This window comes from Rosa rugosa, chromosome 2 (assembly GCF_958449725.1).
Source record: "Rosa rugosa chromosome 2, drRosRugo1.1, whole genome shotgun sequence".
Lineage (NCBI taxonomy): Eukaryota > Viridiplantae > Streptophyta > Magnoliopsida > Rosales > Rosaceae > Rosa > Rosa rugosa.
The window spans coordinates 46,934,222-46,952,830 of NC_084821.1; the positions used below are offsets into that span (position 1 = coordinate 46,934,222).

The 18,609-nt window shown below is 40.8% G+C and overlaps 2 protein-coding genes across 3 annotated transcripts; one reads left to right on the top strand and one right to left on the bottom strand.

The window, feature by feature from the left end:
- Nucleotides 1-757: 757 nt before the first annotated feature.
- Nucleotides 758-3,572, bottom strand: LOC133729029 ((-)-germacrene D synthase-like). 2 transcript variants are annotated; one of them, XM_062156505.1, is made up of 7 exons: nucleotides 3,360-3,572; nucleotides 2,925-3,207; nucleotides 2,453-2,831; nucleotides 2,003-2,221; nucleotides 1,761-1,899; nucleotides 1,415-1,663; nucleotides 758-1,217 (listed from the first exon to the last, which is right to left on the bottom strand). In XM_062156505.1, exons 1-7 carry the CDS (start codon nucleotides 3,483-3,485, stop codon nucleotides 924-926), a joined length of 1,689 nt encoding a protein of 562 aa, XP_062012489.1. In that variant the 5' UTR covers nucleotides 3,486-3,572; the 3' UTR covers nucleotides 758-923. The 2 variants fall into 2 exon arrangements, with proteins under 2 accessions (XP_062012489.1, XP_062012490.1); XM_062156506.1 differs by having other exon boundaries at nucleotides 2,453-2,828; nucleotides 3,360-3,570.
- A 2,215-nt stretch (nucleotides 3,573-5,787) lies between these two features.
- Nucleotides 5,788-8,571, top strand: LOC133730871 (zinc finger BED domain-containing protein RICESLEEPER 2-like). The gene is made up of 4 exons (XM_062158381.1): nucleotides 5,788-7,602; nucleotides 7,685-8,186; nucleotides 8,285-8,373; nucleotides 8,530-8,571. The coding sequence occupies exons 1-4, from the start codon at nucleotides 5,788-5,790 to the stop codon at nucleotides 8,569-8,571; spliced, it is 2,448 nt and encodes an 815-aa protein (XP_062014365.1).
- The last annotated feature ends 10,038 nt before the right edge of the window (nucleotides 8,572-18,609 follow it).

Sequence of the window (18,609 nt, forward strand, 5' to 3'; positions counted from 1 at the left end):
GCTAGTTGAGAATCTAAGCATGAGGTTGTAGTCACCAGTTGACTTATGTAGGCACGATATGGAAGATTGTGGAATTGATGGCCGTAGGTGTGAGCTATGTGTATATCGTGTCTAGGTGGAGGTGACTTAAGAAATGTGTTGTGCTTTGTGGTTTTGAGTTTACTCATACGAGCTTCATAAGCTTACCGGGTTTGTTGTGTGGCAACCCGGTGCACTATTCAATGGAATTGTGTAGGGGTTAATCCTGCAGGTCAGGGTAATTGTGGCTGAAGCTGAGGTGGCGTGCTGGCAGCATTACGGTAGGAAGCCCATTTTGTGACTTTACCGTGTTATGACCTCCGCTTGTAGTGAACTCTGAGGAGTATTTACGTTTTATCTTGTTGTTGACAAATTAATTCGTAAGCTTATGTAATATATGACTCTGTGGGCGGGTCAATATTGATATAGTGGGTTCAGGGCATCAATATGTATGTTGTATAAGGGAAAAAGTTTACAGGTATTTGGTATTGATGGCTGAACGTTCATGCATGTATAATTATCGGGTTATATATCGATTTTTATTTGTGTTAAAAATCAGGGGCGTGACAATGGGAAAGGCTGAGACGAGGAAGAGAGAAAAAAAAGTGTTGTGTTTTACTCTCAATAATAATTTTTACTAATGATTCAAGTTAAGAATATTCTTTTTTTTTTATCATAAGATTTTTGTTTTTGGCGTATCAAAGAAAATATCAATTAGAGATAGGATTGAGCTATTAGAGATAGGATTGAGCTCACAAGAAAACACACATCAGAAAAATACTTTATTAAGCCATCTCACAGTTGTCTTTGAAACGGTTCCAAATGACAACCGACTTCTTATTTTACAACATGAACTGATAATCCATATACTTATACGAAACACAAACTACAAAATTTACTTAGGCTTATATAGGCACAGGTTTGATAAGCACAGAAGCCACAAAACCCTTGAGCACACCACCTGCATGAGTATACCCATCTTCATTCTTGTATACGACTTCAATCACCCGCGAGAGATTGAGAACTCGCAATAGGAGGGGCCTTGGAATAGAGTTAATCTTCAGCAATTCTTCATTTATGACCTTCCAAGCATCATCCACTTGTTTAGTCAGTGCGACTTTTGCTTCTTCTTCTGTGACACCATATTCTTTCATGTAACATTCCACAGCTGAGGCGACATGTCCTCTCTTTTGCTCAAACTACACAAACATGAAGGCCAGTGAGGTTAGAAGTAAGAAAAGTAAACTAAATTAATTAATCAAAAGGCACTGTGCGTATCAATCTTTCTTCTAAAGAATTTTGGTTTCAAATCCCTCAGGTGTTCTCTTTTTCATTCAATTCAACTTTTCTTTCCAAAAAAAAATCAGTAGGTACTATAATAGTTAAGTACATGTACCTTATGAGAAGCCATGTCATCCATGAGTCTGCCAACTAACTCTGAAGCCTTGACAATTTTAGGACTATTGAACAACCACTCAAAGGAGTCTCTTGTGACAATATCCCCCATTCCCAGAAAGGATATGGTTGCTAGCATAAAGTAGCCAGATGTAACAAGTGCTAATGACATATATTCATCCAAGGTTGGCGTGTATTTCTGGTGGAACCATTTGGCTTCTCGGAAGTAAGCTCTAACCTGGATTTTCATCTGAGACACCAAAACACATATAGAACCAATCTAAGCACATGACTACATCGGTCTATAAACAAGGTATACTTGTATATATATGATTAGTTAGGCTTACTGATTCTCTCGCGTAGTGGATGGCATATAAGTTGCCCTCAATTGCAAGCTTTTCTTCCATTTCACGATAGACATCCAACAGTGCTTGGTAACAGATTTTCATATACTCGGGCAGTATATCCATGGCAGAGATGTCCCATCTGACAAAAGTACATGAAAGTTAACTATATATTAACAACTAAATGTAATTAAAAAGGGGAAAATAGGTGCACAATATGCATATGTATATGTATATGTTCGAACCTCTCAATAGCTTCAGTAAAAAGTTCTGCCTCTTCAAGCGTGCCATACACGTCATAAATGTCGTCAATAATGGATGTCATGGCAATAACTTTGCAAAATGTCGTCCTACCAAAGTGATATTGGGGCTCAAAGTAGACTCCCAAAGTCCAGAAGTAACACTCAACCACTCTGTCTCTTGCAAATGGCAGCTTGTTTGCAAAGTCCAAGTCCTTCCACCACCTATCAAATCACTCATACATTTTAGATTTTTTTTTTTTTTTTTCACCCGTGCATGGCATATATGGAACTATTGGTAAATGAGTTATTCCATTGAAACCTTAATGACAACACATGAGTTGTAATTGTGGTTTAACTTATATGAAAGCGCAATCTTTTTGAGAAACATGTACTTAGTAATATATTTTTCATAAATTTTAACTTCTAAATATAGTATATGATTAAGAAACTAACCTTGCAATATCACTTAGTTCTTTCTGATGGACTTGCTGCAGTAGATTGAAATCCAACTTTGCAAAATTCAAGAGTGTTTCATTATGTGAATTGTGATCCGGGTAAGCAGACAAGTGATGTCTGGCTTCGAGTCTAGTTACACCCTTCCAGAGAGGCTGATACAAGGCATGAGTTACTTGCTTCATAACCAGGGGGTTTAAACTATGGCGAGTTGCCGACTCAAGATGAGTGGAGGTGAAGGTCAATGCATCATCAAGCAGTTCTTCCCCGTGTGTCCTAAGATGTGTGGCTTCATACAAACTTAATAGTCCCGGGACATCTTCAATAAGTGATTCCTTAAAGTTTCCATCATCGTCCATGAACTTCCTAAACACGTCTGCTTCGATCACACATGTATTTCTATGATTAGAGGAAGAACGTATACCCAAAATTAGAAAACAAAATAGGAAAACAAAGGAGATCAGAGACTTACTGCATGAAACTTTATAACCATGTTGTCTTAGTAATCGAAAACGGAGCGCCACAGTGTAGAGCTCATCATCGGTCTCCAGGTCGTCACAGTTGACATAAGAATTGTTGTGAATTTGCTGTAAAATTTCGTGGATCTCATTTTCAAAATGGCGGAAAACTCCTAAGCGCAGAATGTTATCAATCATATCCAACTTTTGTGAAAGCTTTTCAACCGGAGCCTTCAGCATCGTCTTCACTTCTGCCTTGAATTCTCGGAGATGTTGCTCAGTTTCAATATTGCTTTCCTGAACAGATAAAGTGAAATCAGAATAACAATAATACACATACATGGGTTCATGCAAACTCAAACCACTGAAATTAATCCATGCATTATGCAATGCTGTAGCTATAATAGTAATCAAATAATGTATATTAATAAGAATTTCCTAGTTCCTACCTTAGTAGAAGCATATGAGAGAAACTGATCGCCCCAAATGCTAGGAGAAAAATTAGCTGAACGTCGATTAACCTCAGGAGTGGCATTTTGTGTTGGAGCTTCAGATTCTAGTATTTGAGCAGGCATTGTTGTTTCTAATTCAAAATCTGGAGAAGTGCTTTGAATATTGTTTACAGTGCGTGCCTTTTGTAATAAGGGATGGTGTGAGTTGTTAGTTGTGAAGCTTCACTATTTATAGATAATTAACGTCCGTAGCTCTTCAATAGTCAACATATATCTATTCAAATTTCCACTATTGTTTGGTGAGATTAATGATGATTGATGTGAAGTGGGATGGTTAAAATTCAATTATAACCGCAAGATTTCTTCAATATGAAATTCGAAAAGTACGTTTAAAGCAAAATAGTTAATTTGGGAACTGCCTAAGCAAGCACTTAATCAATTTTGAAGCATGCATGCATTATCTGTCAGGAGAAAAGAAATATAAAAAAATATTCACTTTAATTATTTTAGTTAACTACAAAATGTCAAGGTTCAAGAAGATATTAATTATTCTAAAAGATTGTCAAGGATTCAACACTCATATTTCATACTTTTATTTGAATATTGATGTAGTGATCTTCTGCCAAAGAAAAAAGTCATTCAGTTATTATTACTGTTTTCTAAATTTTCAATGGCTTACCGGCCTTGACCCTTGATAGCCCCTCCCCCCCCGCCCCCAAAAGTATTAATTAAATTAATCAGACACTTTTTGCTTGACGCGTGTGAAAAACCAGATAAATGTAAATAACGTGGAATATATTTATCTGCTTTTTATTCCACCTTCCCATGTGAAAAACCTCTCCATTAAGGTATGTTAAAAAAAAAAAAAAACCAAGAAATTCGTCACCCTGATAATAGTGATTTTTTTTTCTTCAGAAAATATGGAATGAATTATGATCAGAAAAGTTTACACCTAAACACAAATCATGATCACAGAAATACATAATCAGCATGCACAACTCTAATTAGAAAATATTTCATTTTTTTTATTAATACATAAATCTCACTAAAAAAAATGAAATGCACACTCTCACCTGTCTAAAAAAAAAAAAAAAAAAACTTTCTCAATCTAAACTCCTCGCCCTCTCTCTATCTATCTATCTCTTACCATCTCTGACTCTCTGTAGACCAAACTAGTACTCTGCCCCTCCCTCTGTCTCTCTCTCTCTCTCTTTTAGTCTATCGATCAAACCCTCTTTCTTCGTGTCTATCGATCAATTACCAAAACAGGCAGATAGATGTGGTGACAACCAAACAACAGGGCAGATGGCGAGAAAGAGATAACATAAAATTTAATGACAATTGAGTAACACTCTGGACATGTAGGGGTAAAGTCATCACTACATTGTTCCTAAGGAAATCACTGTTCATAAGGAGTTACAACTTTAGAGTAGAGAATTAGTTAAACTTACTTGGGATTCGGTTTCTTCAGGTTAAGTTTAGGAGGAATCCCCTTTTTTAGGGTCTAAAAGATCTAATTTAATTCTCAATAAAACCTTCCGTGTGAGAAATATCACAAACTACTGAAATTAATTCATGCATAATTCTTCGAGTGAGGAATTCAAACCCTAAACCCTAAAGGCCAATAGCTCTTTGCCGGTGTACCGGAAAACATACTCTAATAATGAATGCATTAGTTTCAAAGGAACTTTGCTAGGCACTCTTCCATAAGCATGGTGGTGGGCGGTGGCATCCGTTTGGCTTAATTTGCAGCTAGTAAGTAATGGGACCCTACTTAAATAATCGGATGCGTTTCTAACATCTTTCCTAGGGCTGGGCATAGTAAACCGAGTTACCGAACCCGGTCCGATCCCGAACCGAAAAATGTCGGGACGGTACGGGCCTCATTTTTGAATTTCTCGGTTTGGTACCGTCCCGAACCGAAACAGTAAAAACGGGACGGGCTTCGGTACCCTAAACTCAAACCCGAATTGGGCCCGGCCCGTACCGAATTATATAAATATTATATTTATTTTGATTAATTCTATTTATTTAATATCTGATTGGTCCATTTTCGAGTCTATACTTCTAGTATAGACATGAGCACACTGAATGCATGCTCATAAGTCATAACGGTCAACTCGGTTGGGTTTCTGCCACGAACCAGTCTACGTCTCTACGATCACTTTATCGGTTTATCCACTTCGATGAGTTCGATCCCCAATTCTGAAACCTAATCCCCAGTTCGATCCCCACTTCGATGAGTTCGATCCCCAATTCTGAAACCTAATCCCCAGTTCGATCCCCAGCTCTCACAGTCTCACTCTTTCAACAATTCATCACAACCATCACCAATTCATCACAATCTCATCACAATCCTCATCTCATCGTTGATTCACCAGTCATCAGTTCATCACAAATTCTGCAATTCAACATCACCAACAGTATGGCTAGAGGGAAGAAGATAGTGGCTCGACCTCGACCAACAGCTTCTGGTCTTGAGGATTCTTCCACAGGAACATCACCATCTTATCCTCGAGCTGGTGAATCACAACAACAATTATTTCAGCAGATTGAAGCTCAAGCTCAAGCTCAAGCTACTGCAGCTGAAGAAGGTGCAAGTCAACCTGAAGCTCCTCCATTTGTAAGTGAGTGTCCTTCTACTGCATCTGGTATCAAACGTAATTTTGTTTGGGAGCATTTTATTGAATATGATAAGATTGAGGTTCAGAAAGATGCTGAGGGAAATGATATTGAGATTGTTCATAAACGAGCTTATTGCAAATATTGCCCTAGGGGAAAGGTAGGAGATTTTGCTGTGGATAGTTCTAAGAATGGTACTTCTGGTATGATTAGGCATATCAACCAAAATTGTAGATATTATCCACCTAATGTGGATAAATCTCAGAAAAATCTTGCTGGTGATAAATCAAAGGGAAATAGATTGACCACAGTAGCTTATAACCAGGATGAATATCTAGAAGCTTGTGTAGAGATGATTGTGATTGATGAACTGCCTTTTAGTTTTGTGGAAAAGAAAGGGTTTAACAGATTTTGCGACAAAGTCTGTCCTCTATTTGATGTTCCCTCTAGAAGGAAACTATGCAGAACCTTTCTAGGTAAGTATGACAGTTCAAAGAAGGAATTGAAGAAGATTTTGAAGCAGTATAGGTTGAGCCTCACCACTGACACTTGGACAAGTGTTCAAAATGTCAATTATATGGTGCTTACTGCCCATTTCATTGACATTGATTGGAAAATGCATAAGAGGGTCATTAGTTTCTGTGTGATTCAAAATCACCAAGGGCCTACTATAGGAAAGCTTATAGAATCATGCCTTGAGCAGTGGAGGATTGAGAAGGTGATGTGCATTACAGTTGACAATGCATCTGCAAACAAGTCTGCTTTAGAGTGGCTTGTTTCTAAGATGAATAGGTCTTCATGTTACCGGCAAATATTGAATGGTAGATATATGCATGTGAGATGCGCTGCTCACATCACTAATTTGATAGTGGGGCATGGGTTAAAGAGGTTGCAGAAGTCTGTGTTGGCAATTAGGAATGCTGTGAAGTTTGTGAGATCTTCTCCAAACAGGTTGGATACTTTTAAGAAGGCTGTGGAGAGACAGAAAATTCCATGTAGGGGACTGGTGTGTTTGGATGTCCCAACTAGGTGGAACAGGACCTACCTCATGCTAGAAGCTGGTTTGAAATTCAAGAAGGCTTTTACTTTGATGTTGGCGGATGAGGATAGCAGCTTTGCAGCTTACTTTAAAGAACCAGAGGAAGAATATGATGATGATGGGAATGTAGTACCAAGCAGGAATAAGAGAAATAGAGTTGGACCACCAGAAGATGAAGATTGGGATAAGGCAGAAGTGTTTGTGGATTTCTTAAGGGTGTTCTATGATGTCACATTGAGGGTTAGTGCTTCATTGCACCCTACTGTGCACACAACTTTCCATGATGTGATTACCATGGAAAAAAATATAGAAAGCATGTTTGTTCTACCTGGGTTTGCAACTGGAACAGAAACTGAGCAAGTGTTGATGGACATGGCAGGAAATATGAGATCTAGATGGTTAAAGTATTATGGATCATTTCATGAAATTAACCACATGGTGATCATTGGCCTAGTATTGGATGCAAGGTTCAAGTTGAAGAATGTGACTCACATCTTCACTTCTGAGGGTTTAGATGATGATGAGGTGAAAAGAAGAACATTGGAGATTAGAAACCTTCTTATGGCTCTCTATGATCAGGTATTTAACTTGTTTGTTCTATAATTTTCAGTCTTTTAGTTGGTTTTAATTGGATATTAATAAGCTGCCTTTTTTTTCTTAGTATGTAATTCATGTAGATGGAGGCAGACACATGGTGAGGCAAGGCTCTCCAAGCTCTTCATGTAGTACTCTTACAAGCAGAAGCAGCAATAGTAGAGGAGGTGTTAGGGGTCAGCTCCTTAATGATTGGAGGAAGGTTGTACAATCAAGTGCAGAGGCTGTGGTGGCTCATGAAGTAGATCAATACTTGAATGGTCCATTGGAATTCACTGATGATGAAGACTGCTTTGACATCTTGTGTTGGTGGAAGGTCAATGGCCCAAAGTTTCCTGTGTTAGCAGCAATAGCAAGGGATGTTCTTGCCATTCAAACCTCAACAGTGGCATCAGAGTCATGTTTTTCAACAGGAGGCAGGGTTATTGACACATTTAGGAGCTCATTAACTCCAAAAACTGTGGAGGGACTCATTTGCATGCAAAGTTGGATGTTAGGTGATGAAATCGCAGAGATCCAAGATGATTGCACCATTGAAAACATAGAGTTTTATGAAGCTGTTGAGCATGGTATAACTTTCTGTCTTGTTTTCAGTTTTAGAGTCTTTTCATTTTCAGTGCTTTGACTTGTATCATTGAGAGTTGATGAGTAATTTTTATTTTTGCAGAGCATGAAAGCACTGCATCTAGCAAAAATGTGTGTCCTCCTCCAGTTCCAAGAGCTAAAGGGAAGGGAAAGTCTGTTGCAGCTGGTAATGTAATTGTTATCTAAACTGTTTCAGTTTAGTTGTCTTCAATTTTTAATGTTGTCCCAACTTTATGAGTTTATGTATTGATTATATTGAATAATGAACTATAATGGATGAAGTGTGAACATTGTAGCAGCTTGTATTCTTGATTTCTTGTAATGCAGTCTAGTAATTTTAAACTTTTAAGCAGTTTAGTTGATGTGTGAATTGTGAAATGTGAACTGAATGTGAAGTTAAGATTGTCTACTTGAGTACTTGTTGTCTTGTTAATTGTTAATTTGTTATGCAGACTTGTAACTTGTTTTGCAGTTGTGTGCTTGTTACTTTGTTAGTGTTGTAAGTTGTACTGTTGTTGTTTTCTACTTTTCTTGCTTCACTTATTGAATCAGATCAGCCTTGATGGATTATTGGATTACCCTTGATTTATGATGGAATGATGGAAAATTGGGAATCATGGAAATGATGAGATTGTTCATTTGAATCATATTTCATACATTCATTGATTCATAGGGCTGGAATGATGGAATTGTTCATTTGCAAATGTGCAGAGTTGAAGACCTGAAAGGCTGAAAGCTACCAGTTTGCAAACTCAAAAAATTGCCCAGTTTGCAAACTTTGAAAGCATTTGTTTTTTTTTTTTTTTTTTTCGGGTTGTTGTTCAGTCCCGATTTGGGCCCGAAACCGGTTGGGTTCGGTACAGTCGGTATCAAATCCCAAAAAGTGCCTTACCGGCCCGGCCCATACCGAAAGATAATTTCGGGCCCGGGATCGGGTATACCTCAAAACTGGCCCGTCCCGGCCCGTACCCAGCCCTAATCTTTCCCGTGGGGATATCTTAGAGACTTTGTATCTTGGTGGTTTTTTTTTTTTTTTTTCAAGTTTGATTGGTCAGCTTTTGACCATTTTGGATCTAAATCTACTTTAAGGCCTTTCACTTTTGGGTGCTGAAGGCTGTAAAAATTATTTTGTGGACTCATCATTATGGACTTGGCTTCTCTGCTATAATATGACATGCTATAATTTGCTTGGATTCTATCACAACCGTCAGATATAGTTTTAAGGGTCAGTTGATGTCACATCAAGAAACATCAAGAAGTTTTAAGGGTCAGATGATGCACTTTTTTTTCTAGCAAATTATAGTTATAGCAGAGAAGCCAATTTCCATCATTATATATAGAGAAACATTCACTGTCAGTGCCCATACTCTAGTGCCATGGCCAATTTAATACTCAAACTCTCAACTATACCAATGTGATACCTGAAGTCTTATTTTGATATCGACGAGGTACCTTCGTCCACTTTCCATAACAACTCCGTCAAATTGATGACGTGGCAAACACGTGAAAATATTATTGGAGGGCAAAATTGTCTTTTTAAGTTTTTATACTAAGTAGTTGAAAAGAAAAATATAAATTCTTGAATTAAAACTCAGAACTCAATTGTTAAAATGGATTTTCTACACTCCAACAATTCAAATCCACAATCATTCCCAGCCATCAATCTCAAATTCTAAGAAAAATCCAACTCACATTTTCCGTCTCCGAATGCACTGCAACTCTCACTTTACTAATATCATAGTAGCCGACCCCCTTGATCTATTAACACCGTAAACTCCATTTCTTCGTATGAGTTCTTGTAAAAGAACCCAGATAAGTTCTTGAATAATAACCCAGATATATTCTCAAATAAAGAAAAGAAAAAGATAACCCAGATTTGACACAAATTATCTCTGAGGAACTTATTAGAGAGAGACTGGAGTTTTTTGGGCGCGGGGGGTCGCTCAGTAGTAGCTTCGTCACTCACTGCGTTAGAAAACCGCCGCCACCGCTGCATGTCAAATCCAACCGCCACGGAATCCGCCAACTGAGAAACCCCAATCGATGAACTTGAAAGACAACTACCGCATCGAGCTTCGCGCTGCAATTCGCTGGCTAAGCGATCGTTGTCTCTACGCTACGTCCAAGTGGGCTGGAGAGCAATTGGTTGGCATCGAGCACAACCCGGCAAAGTTCATGCCGACCAACACCAGATTCCAGCGCGGAAGCTTCAGCATTCGCCGGAGATTTTGCACCAGGGACGTTATCTCGACGCCGATCGCCGGCGTGTCGTATGTGTCGACTCCGATTGTGGAGGACGACGAGATTGTGGATGGTGATTTTTACCTTTTGGCGAAGTCTTACTTTGATAGCAGAAAGCGATTTGAGGGTTTTTGGTGGGGAGAGAGTTGAACTGGTCAAGGAGGTTTATATATTGAAAAGAAAAAAAAAAAAGAGGATCAGATTGGGAAGGGAAGAAGGAAAGGAAGAGAGAATTCGATAGCAAAAGAAAAGGGTTCTGAGAAATTGGAAATGAGGAAGAAGAAGATAGAATTAAAAATTTCTCAAAAAAAAATAAAAATTAAAAGAGGTTATTTTGGTCTTTTGCCCTTTTTTTTAGGGGTTTTTCCCGTATACCCAAAAAGCATCAGTATTTTTCCCAACTACCCAACACTTTTGTATTACACTGTTTCTTTTAAGAAAAGACTAACAGGGATAAGTCTTTATCTAAATGTCATTTGTATCCTATATTAGCCTGTGGTTTTGCTAATACTGTTTGACCAAACAAACTTCATTTTAAATGACAAAAACAAAACAAAACTAGCCTTCAACATGCCTAATTTCTCCTAACGGCCTCTTGCCTGACGGATACTTAACAGGCGGAATCACTGCTGCTTGTCTTAGTTTTGGATTTAAAACTGATTTTTTTTTTAGTTGAACAGTACAATCAGAACCTAAGAATTCTACAAGATGCAGACACTTAGTGACCTAAAGATGGAGATAACTTATTTAAAGACAAAGGTAAAGATAACTATATTATGACAACGATACTTGTTGAGGTGGATGAGTAACCACATGAATTCATTTATTCAAATAATATACATGTTAAACATTCAGAGCCTCATTCTCAGGCAAACAGCAAAAGCTGTTTAGCTATCCATAAGAATGAGAACAGATACTTACTTGTACAGAAGCACACTACTTCACTTCTAGATAGGAATGGAAGCACACTACTATGGCTCTGTTCATACCTACACTAGCAAGCTAGTTCTCTACATCACCAAGCATAAGTAACACCCTCTTTGGGACATCCACAAGCCATGGTGAAGCCCAACCGAGACTTGCATCTTGTAGCCCTATGTTCAAGCTACGCCACGGTATCCGGAAGTCGCAAATCCGACGTCGGGAAGCCACCTTTCCGCCCTTGTCAACATGCCCTCACAACTAGGCATTTCTAGGCTAGAATTGTGTGGTTGCTTGTCCCACATCGAAGAACAAGTAGAGGAGATGGCTTCCTTGACTTATAAAAGGAACTCTCCTCCCATTCATTCATTGATTCATTCCACAACCATTCATTACATCTCTTGTAATCTCGTTGGGCCGCAAGGCTCGACACACACTAGTACAACATTCAAGTGGACGTAGTCTCCCGCTCATGCGGAGGCGAACCACTATACTTCGCTTGTGTCGCTCTCTCTCTTTACTTATCGTTAATTAGATCCCCACGGATCCAAGCATTAACATTTGGCGCCGTCTGTGGGAAGCCGACACACAAAGGCTTCGTCACCTACCACGAGCTTTGGCCGATCAACGCTCGTTCAACATCAAATCGGGCTTGGTCAACGCCCGGCGGGGTTGGTCAACGCCCATCAGGGTCCGGTCAACGCTTGGTCAACGCCGAGCTAGCATGGTCAACGCTGATCGTCATCGGTCAGCGCCCATGTCAATGGTCAACGACCATCTCAAAAAAAAAAAAAAAAAAAAAAATTTGCCGCCAAACTTCTCTGGACACCCAGAAAATCTCTCTGGGCACCCAGAACCATTTTCAAAGTCTTCAGCGGTAGTTTTTTCCCGCCCAACTTCCATCTTCAACGTCTTCAGCGGTCGTCCGGTCAGCGTGGTGCCTACCTGCAACTGCTCCGCCAGGCTTCGCATGCACGCTGCACTTCGCAGCTCCCCTCCGCTCCGCTGACCACGTCCCCTCCGCCAGACTTTGATCCGCCAGCTGCAACTTCACCGCCCGACCCCCAATCGCTCCGCCCAACTCGCAGCTCCGGTCCGCTGCACTCCAGGGCTCCGCCGGACTTCTCAGCTGGACGAGCTCCACTCCGCCGGCCAAGAGCTCTGCCGTCCATCTTCATCAGCGGCAGACCTCTCTCCGCCACACTTTGCGCTTCCGCCGAACTCGGAGCCTCTGCCGAGTCCGCTCCGCCACACATCCCTCTTCCCAGTGCTCCAAATTGACAACTCGGACCAGGTCACCGCCAGCCCAGCACAGCGCCGGCCAGCCTGCCAGCACCGCCGGCATCTTCCGCCCAACTCCATCAGCGGCAAACCTCCGCCGAGCTTCTACGGCTCCGCCGAAATCTATGCTTGGCCAGCTTCCGCCGAACACACATCCGCTCGGCCAACTCCGCTGCACAGCCCCGCTCCGCCCAGCTCCGCTAGCCTATCCGTTCCGCCGGTCTCCGCTGGGAAGCTTCCAGCTCCGGAGAGGCACAGCTAGAATACGAAGCATTGCACACCAGACTCTGGCAGCGATCACCACTTGGCGTCATCCGCCACCACTGACCAAGGCTCATTCCGCCGGCCTTTTTCCTCCGCCAAACCCGACCTCCACCGAACTTAGCCAGCGGCAAAGCTCCGCCCACCAAGACTCCGCCGAGCAAAGGCAGCTCCGGTTGGCCTCTCCGCTAGCTCGCTACAATCCTCCGCTAGCTCGCTGCGTTCGTTCTGAATATATGGTTGGCGTTGACCTGGTCAACGCTTCCTGTTGACTTTGGTCAACGCTGACTGTTGACTTTGGTCAGCACCGAACCTTGAGCTCTTTTCTTCAATCATTCCACCTCCATTACGAGTTGCTGCATGCTTGAAAACACCGCATCCGCCAGATAAGTCGCATTTTCTTATCTCTTACGCTCTTGCACTTTGAGCTACCACCGATGCTATGACTATACATGTCTCTATACCTTTAAGCATGTCTACAACATGTTATTAGCAACTTTCCTACAAGTACATGCTACACACATACATGCTTAAATTCACTTTCATGTGACATTCATCTAGAACCTTGTGACACTTATAGCTCAATTAAACATGCTCGGATAAATTCTTGCGAAACGGTCATGACTCGCTTAGGTATCAAAGCATGGCCGCGACTCGCTTGGGCTACGCCCCGCACGCTCATACAGCGCCTACACCTAACTTGCTCGAACACCTAACTCGCTACACTTATCCAACATGTTTTAGTTGCGCTCTCGGTTCACAATGCTTCTTACATGTGGTCTAGCCTCCGGGCACTACACTTGTTCACATTTTCTTATCTATGGTCTAGCCTCCGGGCACCACACTGTTTCACGTTTTCTTACATGTGGTCTAGCCTCCGGGCTCCACGAGTCTATGGTTGTGCACCTCCGATGTAACTACATATACGATTTTTTTGGTCTTTTGTGATGCAGGATAGCGAGTCCCTTCTTGCTTGCGGAGCTCGGGGACTTGTAGGGGCCGTGTGCCTCTCGGATATTACTTATGCTTGATGACTTCATGATTTGAACTCCCCAACCAAGAAGCTACTCTTACTCGGGGACTTCGGGGACTTGTTCATACCTACACTAGCAAGCTAGTTCTCTACATCACCAAGCATAAGTAACACCCTCTTTGGGACATCCACAAGCCATGGTGAAGCCCAACCGAGACTTGCATCTTGTAGCCCTATGTTCAAGCTACGCCACGGTATCCGGAAGTCGCAAATCCGACGTCGGGAAGCCACCTTTCCGCCCTTGTCAACATGCCCTCACAACTAGGCATTTCTAGGCTAGAATTGTGTGGTTGCTTGTCCCACATCGAAGAACAAGTAGAGGAGATGGCTTCCTTGACTTATAAAAGGAACTCTCCTCCCATTCATTCATTGATTCATTCCACAACCATTCATTACATCTCTTGTAATCTCGTTGGGCCGCAAGGCTCGACACACACTAGTACAACATTCAAGTGGACGTAGTCTCCCGCTCATGCGGAGGCGAACCACTATACTTCGCTTGTGTCGCTCTCTCTCTTTACTTATCGTTAATTAGATCCCCACGGATCCAAGCATTAACAGGCTCTTTTCGAATATCGGATTGATGTTTCCGTTTTCGAATGCCTTACAAATGAAACTAAAGCTTCTTATATAGGGAGCGGACTCCAAGCTAGAATTCAAAACATAAAAATGTACAGAACAACTCCGTGACCTTCTGCTTTTCTGAGTGCTCTTGTTGGTAGAGGTCGTTCGGGAAAAGCAAAAAGGAAGTTAGGTGAGGAGTGAAGTGTTTTTTACTTGTTCCTTTTTTGAAAAAGGACAAAGCAAAAGTAGCTTTAGAAAAGTCTAAAGATCTACAGTTGCAAGTTTGGTGCTGATTCTTCACCTGTTGCTTCACATGTTCTCATCCGTTTCAGAGTGGCGGCCGAAGACAAAGGAGTTGTTGTCTGCCTGGGCCATACGAGTGGTTGTCGCATTGTCCTCGACGTCTGTATCAACATACATCTTGTAGTGGTTGTCATTTTCAAGCTTTTCCACCCACTGCATGCATGCCATTGTCGAGTCTATCTCTTTTCTGGTGAGAGATAAGAATAGAACACTGCTGACTACGTCAGGATGATCATAGGCAGTTATAATAGTTTTCTCTCCTGCTGCCAGGAATGTATTGTAGACATCTTCAGAGATGATCTTCTTGATGTAGTCCAAGGCCATGGCCTTCATCCACGGGATGCTTGAGTTTGGTTGGCCATTATATGCTACACAGGCAGGTTGAAGATACTTTCTTTGAATAATTCTCACATAATGATATGGAGAAATATATTCAACCTCACCGTTTGCCTTCTGGATCCATTCTGGAGGAGTGGATTTGAACTTCAGTCGAAGTGTACAGTCATTTTTTCTGATATTTTTGACTGTGTTGACTATGATGGGCGGCAAACCTTTCAGATCATCATTTGTTCTGCTCCATAGATTATGGACAAAACCATTTTCAACAAGCCAAAGCTTGTGTTCTTGAGGATGTTCACTCTGAACATTAACCAAGTATCTTCCAACGTATGATCCTAAGACAATAAAGAGAGTTGGAGGAACTAGGTCTTCTGAATTGTGTCTTCCTATCAGATTGTGAAAATCATGCCAATCTGATTCATTGAGTGCCATGATAGGGACCCTAGCACTTTCTGGATTTTCAAGGAAGTTAATTTTTTCTTTCTTGACAGCACTCTGCTGTATTTCTTGAAACTGTGGCCTGCCGTTTTCATATAGTTCCTCAGCTAAGGCAAAGAGAGCTGGAAACATTAGGCCACTGCTTCTTTCCTGAAAGGCAAATAAAAGGTTATCCAGAATTGCCTTTTGGTGGTAAGCAAGTCTCCTGCCAGTTCTGAACACAGGAGTATCGAAAGTTCGAAGTTCATAGTTAAAAACATTTATTACTCCGCTGGGAGTAGGTGTGCTTTTTGGCAAAGCAATAGCCGTCAACGGTCTTGATGAGCCTTTACCGTCTGCCGTTTGAGACGGGCTAGTCAATCCTTTACCCTGGGATTGATCAGTTGTGGCTAAGCCTCTTGGACTTAGCAGGAATTTCTTGAAAATTTTTTTCTTTGGGATCCTTATTGGTTTCATGTTCTTTCCCAGCTCTTCTGCTTCTGGGATTGCGACCTTCGTCGTCGTCATCAGTTCTTTTGCTGAACATGGCTAATTCTCTTGTTAAGGCGTCTGGAAGATAGTTCTTGTTTCCTGCAATTAATTCAACAACATAATCATATTGGTTAAGGAATAATTGCCAGATAGCTAGTCTTCCTCTATCAGCAACTTTATCAAGTTTGAAATTTTTGAAATTCTTTACTCTGGCACAATCGGTGCGGACAGTAAAGAGTTTTCCAAGGAAAGCTGGAGAATTTAAAATTGTTTTCTTGACAGCCAAAATTTCTTTTTCCCCTGTGGGATAATTCAGTTCTGCAGGGCTGAACTTGCCACTACAAAATTTACAGATCTTTTCAATGTTAGTTTCAGGCGCTTTCGCCAGAACTACACCGGACCAGTAATTATCACTCGCATCTGTCTGGAGGATAATTTCATCATTCTCTTCTGGTTGTTGAAGAGGAGGGAGGTTTTTGCAGAGTTTTTTTATCTGCTTCATAGTTTTTTCATCATCTTCTGTGAAGTTCCATTTTCTTTTGGAACTCGTTTTAGGAGATAACATTGCTGTTAATCCCGAGATTTTAGGAATGAAATCTCTCCCATAATTTATGACACCAAGGAATCTCTCTAGACTCTTAGCATCAGGAATTCTATCTGGGAATTTCCAGATCTTCTCAAGGATATGAGGCTGAAGTTTTATCACTCCATTTTTGATATTTATTCCTAGGAAATCCACTTCATCGAGGATAAAGAAGATCTTCTTTTCACCTAGGATGATTCCATGCTGAACTATCAGCTTAACAACCTCATAGAGGTGTTTCATGTGTTCTTCTCTGTTTTTGGAGAAGACCAGAATGTCATCTATGTAGACGACGCAAAACTCCGCAACATGTTTGAAGATATTATCCATCTTTCGCTGGAAGATTGAGGGAGCTTGCTTTAGACCAAAAGGCATTACTAACCATTCGTAATGTCCTTGAGGTGTTCCAAATGCAGTGAGAGGTACACTCTCAGGATGCATCTTGACTTGCCAAAATCCTGACTTTGCATCAAATTTTGAAAAGACTTTAGCTCCTCTGAGCTGGTTGAGCAATACTCTTACTTGAGCAATTTGATAGCCGTCTTTGACAGTCTTCTTATTGACATCTCGATAGTCAATAACCATTCTAGCTTTTCCTCGAATGGTTTCTGCATGATTTCTCACGTAGAATGCTGGAGCATGATGAGGGCTAGTGGAAGGTTGAATTAATCTCTTATTCAGGAGATCTTCAATATCTTTTCTGAATTCTTTTTGGTCTTCCTCTTTGTACTGAGGAATGGCTTTGACATGACAGATAGCATTCATGTCATGCAATCTTAATTCACAGACCACTGGGTCTTTTTCCCAAAACTTCTGAGGATCTACATCGATGTTCTGCTCGAGTAGTTTCTTGATTTTCTCAAGAGTGGGAATTTTCTGGGACTCAAGCTTATTCTGAAAGTGCTTGAGGTTATGCTCATGAATGAAACTAGCTTCTTCTTCTTCACTAGTTTCTTCTTCTTCTTCTTCAGAAGATTCTTCAACAAGTAATTCTTCTTGTTGTTTGATTTGGAGTATGGGTTCAAATTTGGGTTTGTATGGGGTAAGATCACCACTATTCTGTTGCGATCTCTGATATTGGGTAGTAAAGTGAGGACCTACTACACTTTTGGCTTGAGTAAGCCTATCTGCCCAGAACACCCGTTCTCCCTTTCTGAAGCCTATTGCTTCATCATCCTGAATGAATCTTTGTTGGAGAATGAAATCATTACCCAACAAGAAATCAGCGCCTTGGCCTTCAGATTGCCAGACATTATGGATGATAAATGTTCCTCCACCAATGGTGATGTGAACATTTTTTGCTACTTTATTCATGGTGAGATGGCTTCCATCAAAAGTAGCACCAGTAGCTGTTTTCTTTTCTTCTTTCCAGAGTTCTTCTGGAATTGCAAATCTTTTTGCAACTGTAAATCCTGATCCATTATCTACAAAGGCATGTAGATGATATTTTTTATGATCAGGGAATTTTAGTCCAATCTCTATGTAGTTGCTGTATCTACTAGTAGAGACGACTTTCGATTGTTGAAGCTCATTTTCTTGAGCTTGTTCCTTTGGAATGAATGGTTTACATTCTTCTGGAACAGTTTCCTGAGTGGGAGATTTATCCAAACTAGAAGGTTGTGGATCATCCCAGTTTGTAGGAATTATCTCTTTGCTGTCTGGATTACTGAACCATGACGGGGGGTCATATCGGACCTTATAATCAAACTTGCCAGAAGGTTGGCCAAGTAGATCCCATGTTTTAGTAGCTGCTTTTTCTAAGAGATAAACAGTTTCTGGTGGTTTCACCAGTTCTTCTTTTTCTGGTATTTCAACCAGTTCAATATCTTCATCTATTTTTTCTTCATCGATGGTTTCCTCCTTTTTTGAGGAAGATGGTTGTTCCATGATTTCTTGGAACAAAGTTTTTACTTCTTTCTCTTTTTTCTCAGAGAAATATTCTTCATATTCTTGTTCAACCAGTTGGCTGACA

Coding starts and splice junctions, on each gene's coding strand:
- LOC133729029 (XM_062156505.1), bottom strand. CDS start 3,485: ATGCCTGCTCAAATACTAGAATCTGAAGCTCCAACACAAAATGCCACT. Junction 1,664..1,760: donor TCCACTACGCGAGAGAATCA/GTAAGCCTAACT, acceptor TTGGTGTCTCAG/ATGAAAATCCAGGTTAGAGC. Junction 1,218..1,414: donor ATGACATGGCTTCTCATAAG/GTACATGTACTT, acceptor ATGTTTGTGTAG/TTTGAGCAAAAGAGAGGACA.
- LOC133730871 (XM_062158381.1), top strand. CDS start 5,788: ATGGCTAGAGGGAAGAAGATAGTGGCTCGACCTCGACCAACAGCTTCT. Junction 7,603..7,684: donor TTATGGCTCTCTATGATCAG/GTATTTAACTTG, acceptor TTTTTTTCTTAG/TATGTAATTCATGTAGATGG. Junction 8,374..8,529: donor AGTCTGTTGCAGCTGGTAAT/GTAATTGTTATC, acceptor CTTGTAATGCAG/TCTAGTAATTTTAAACTTTT.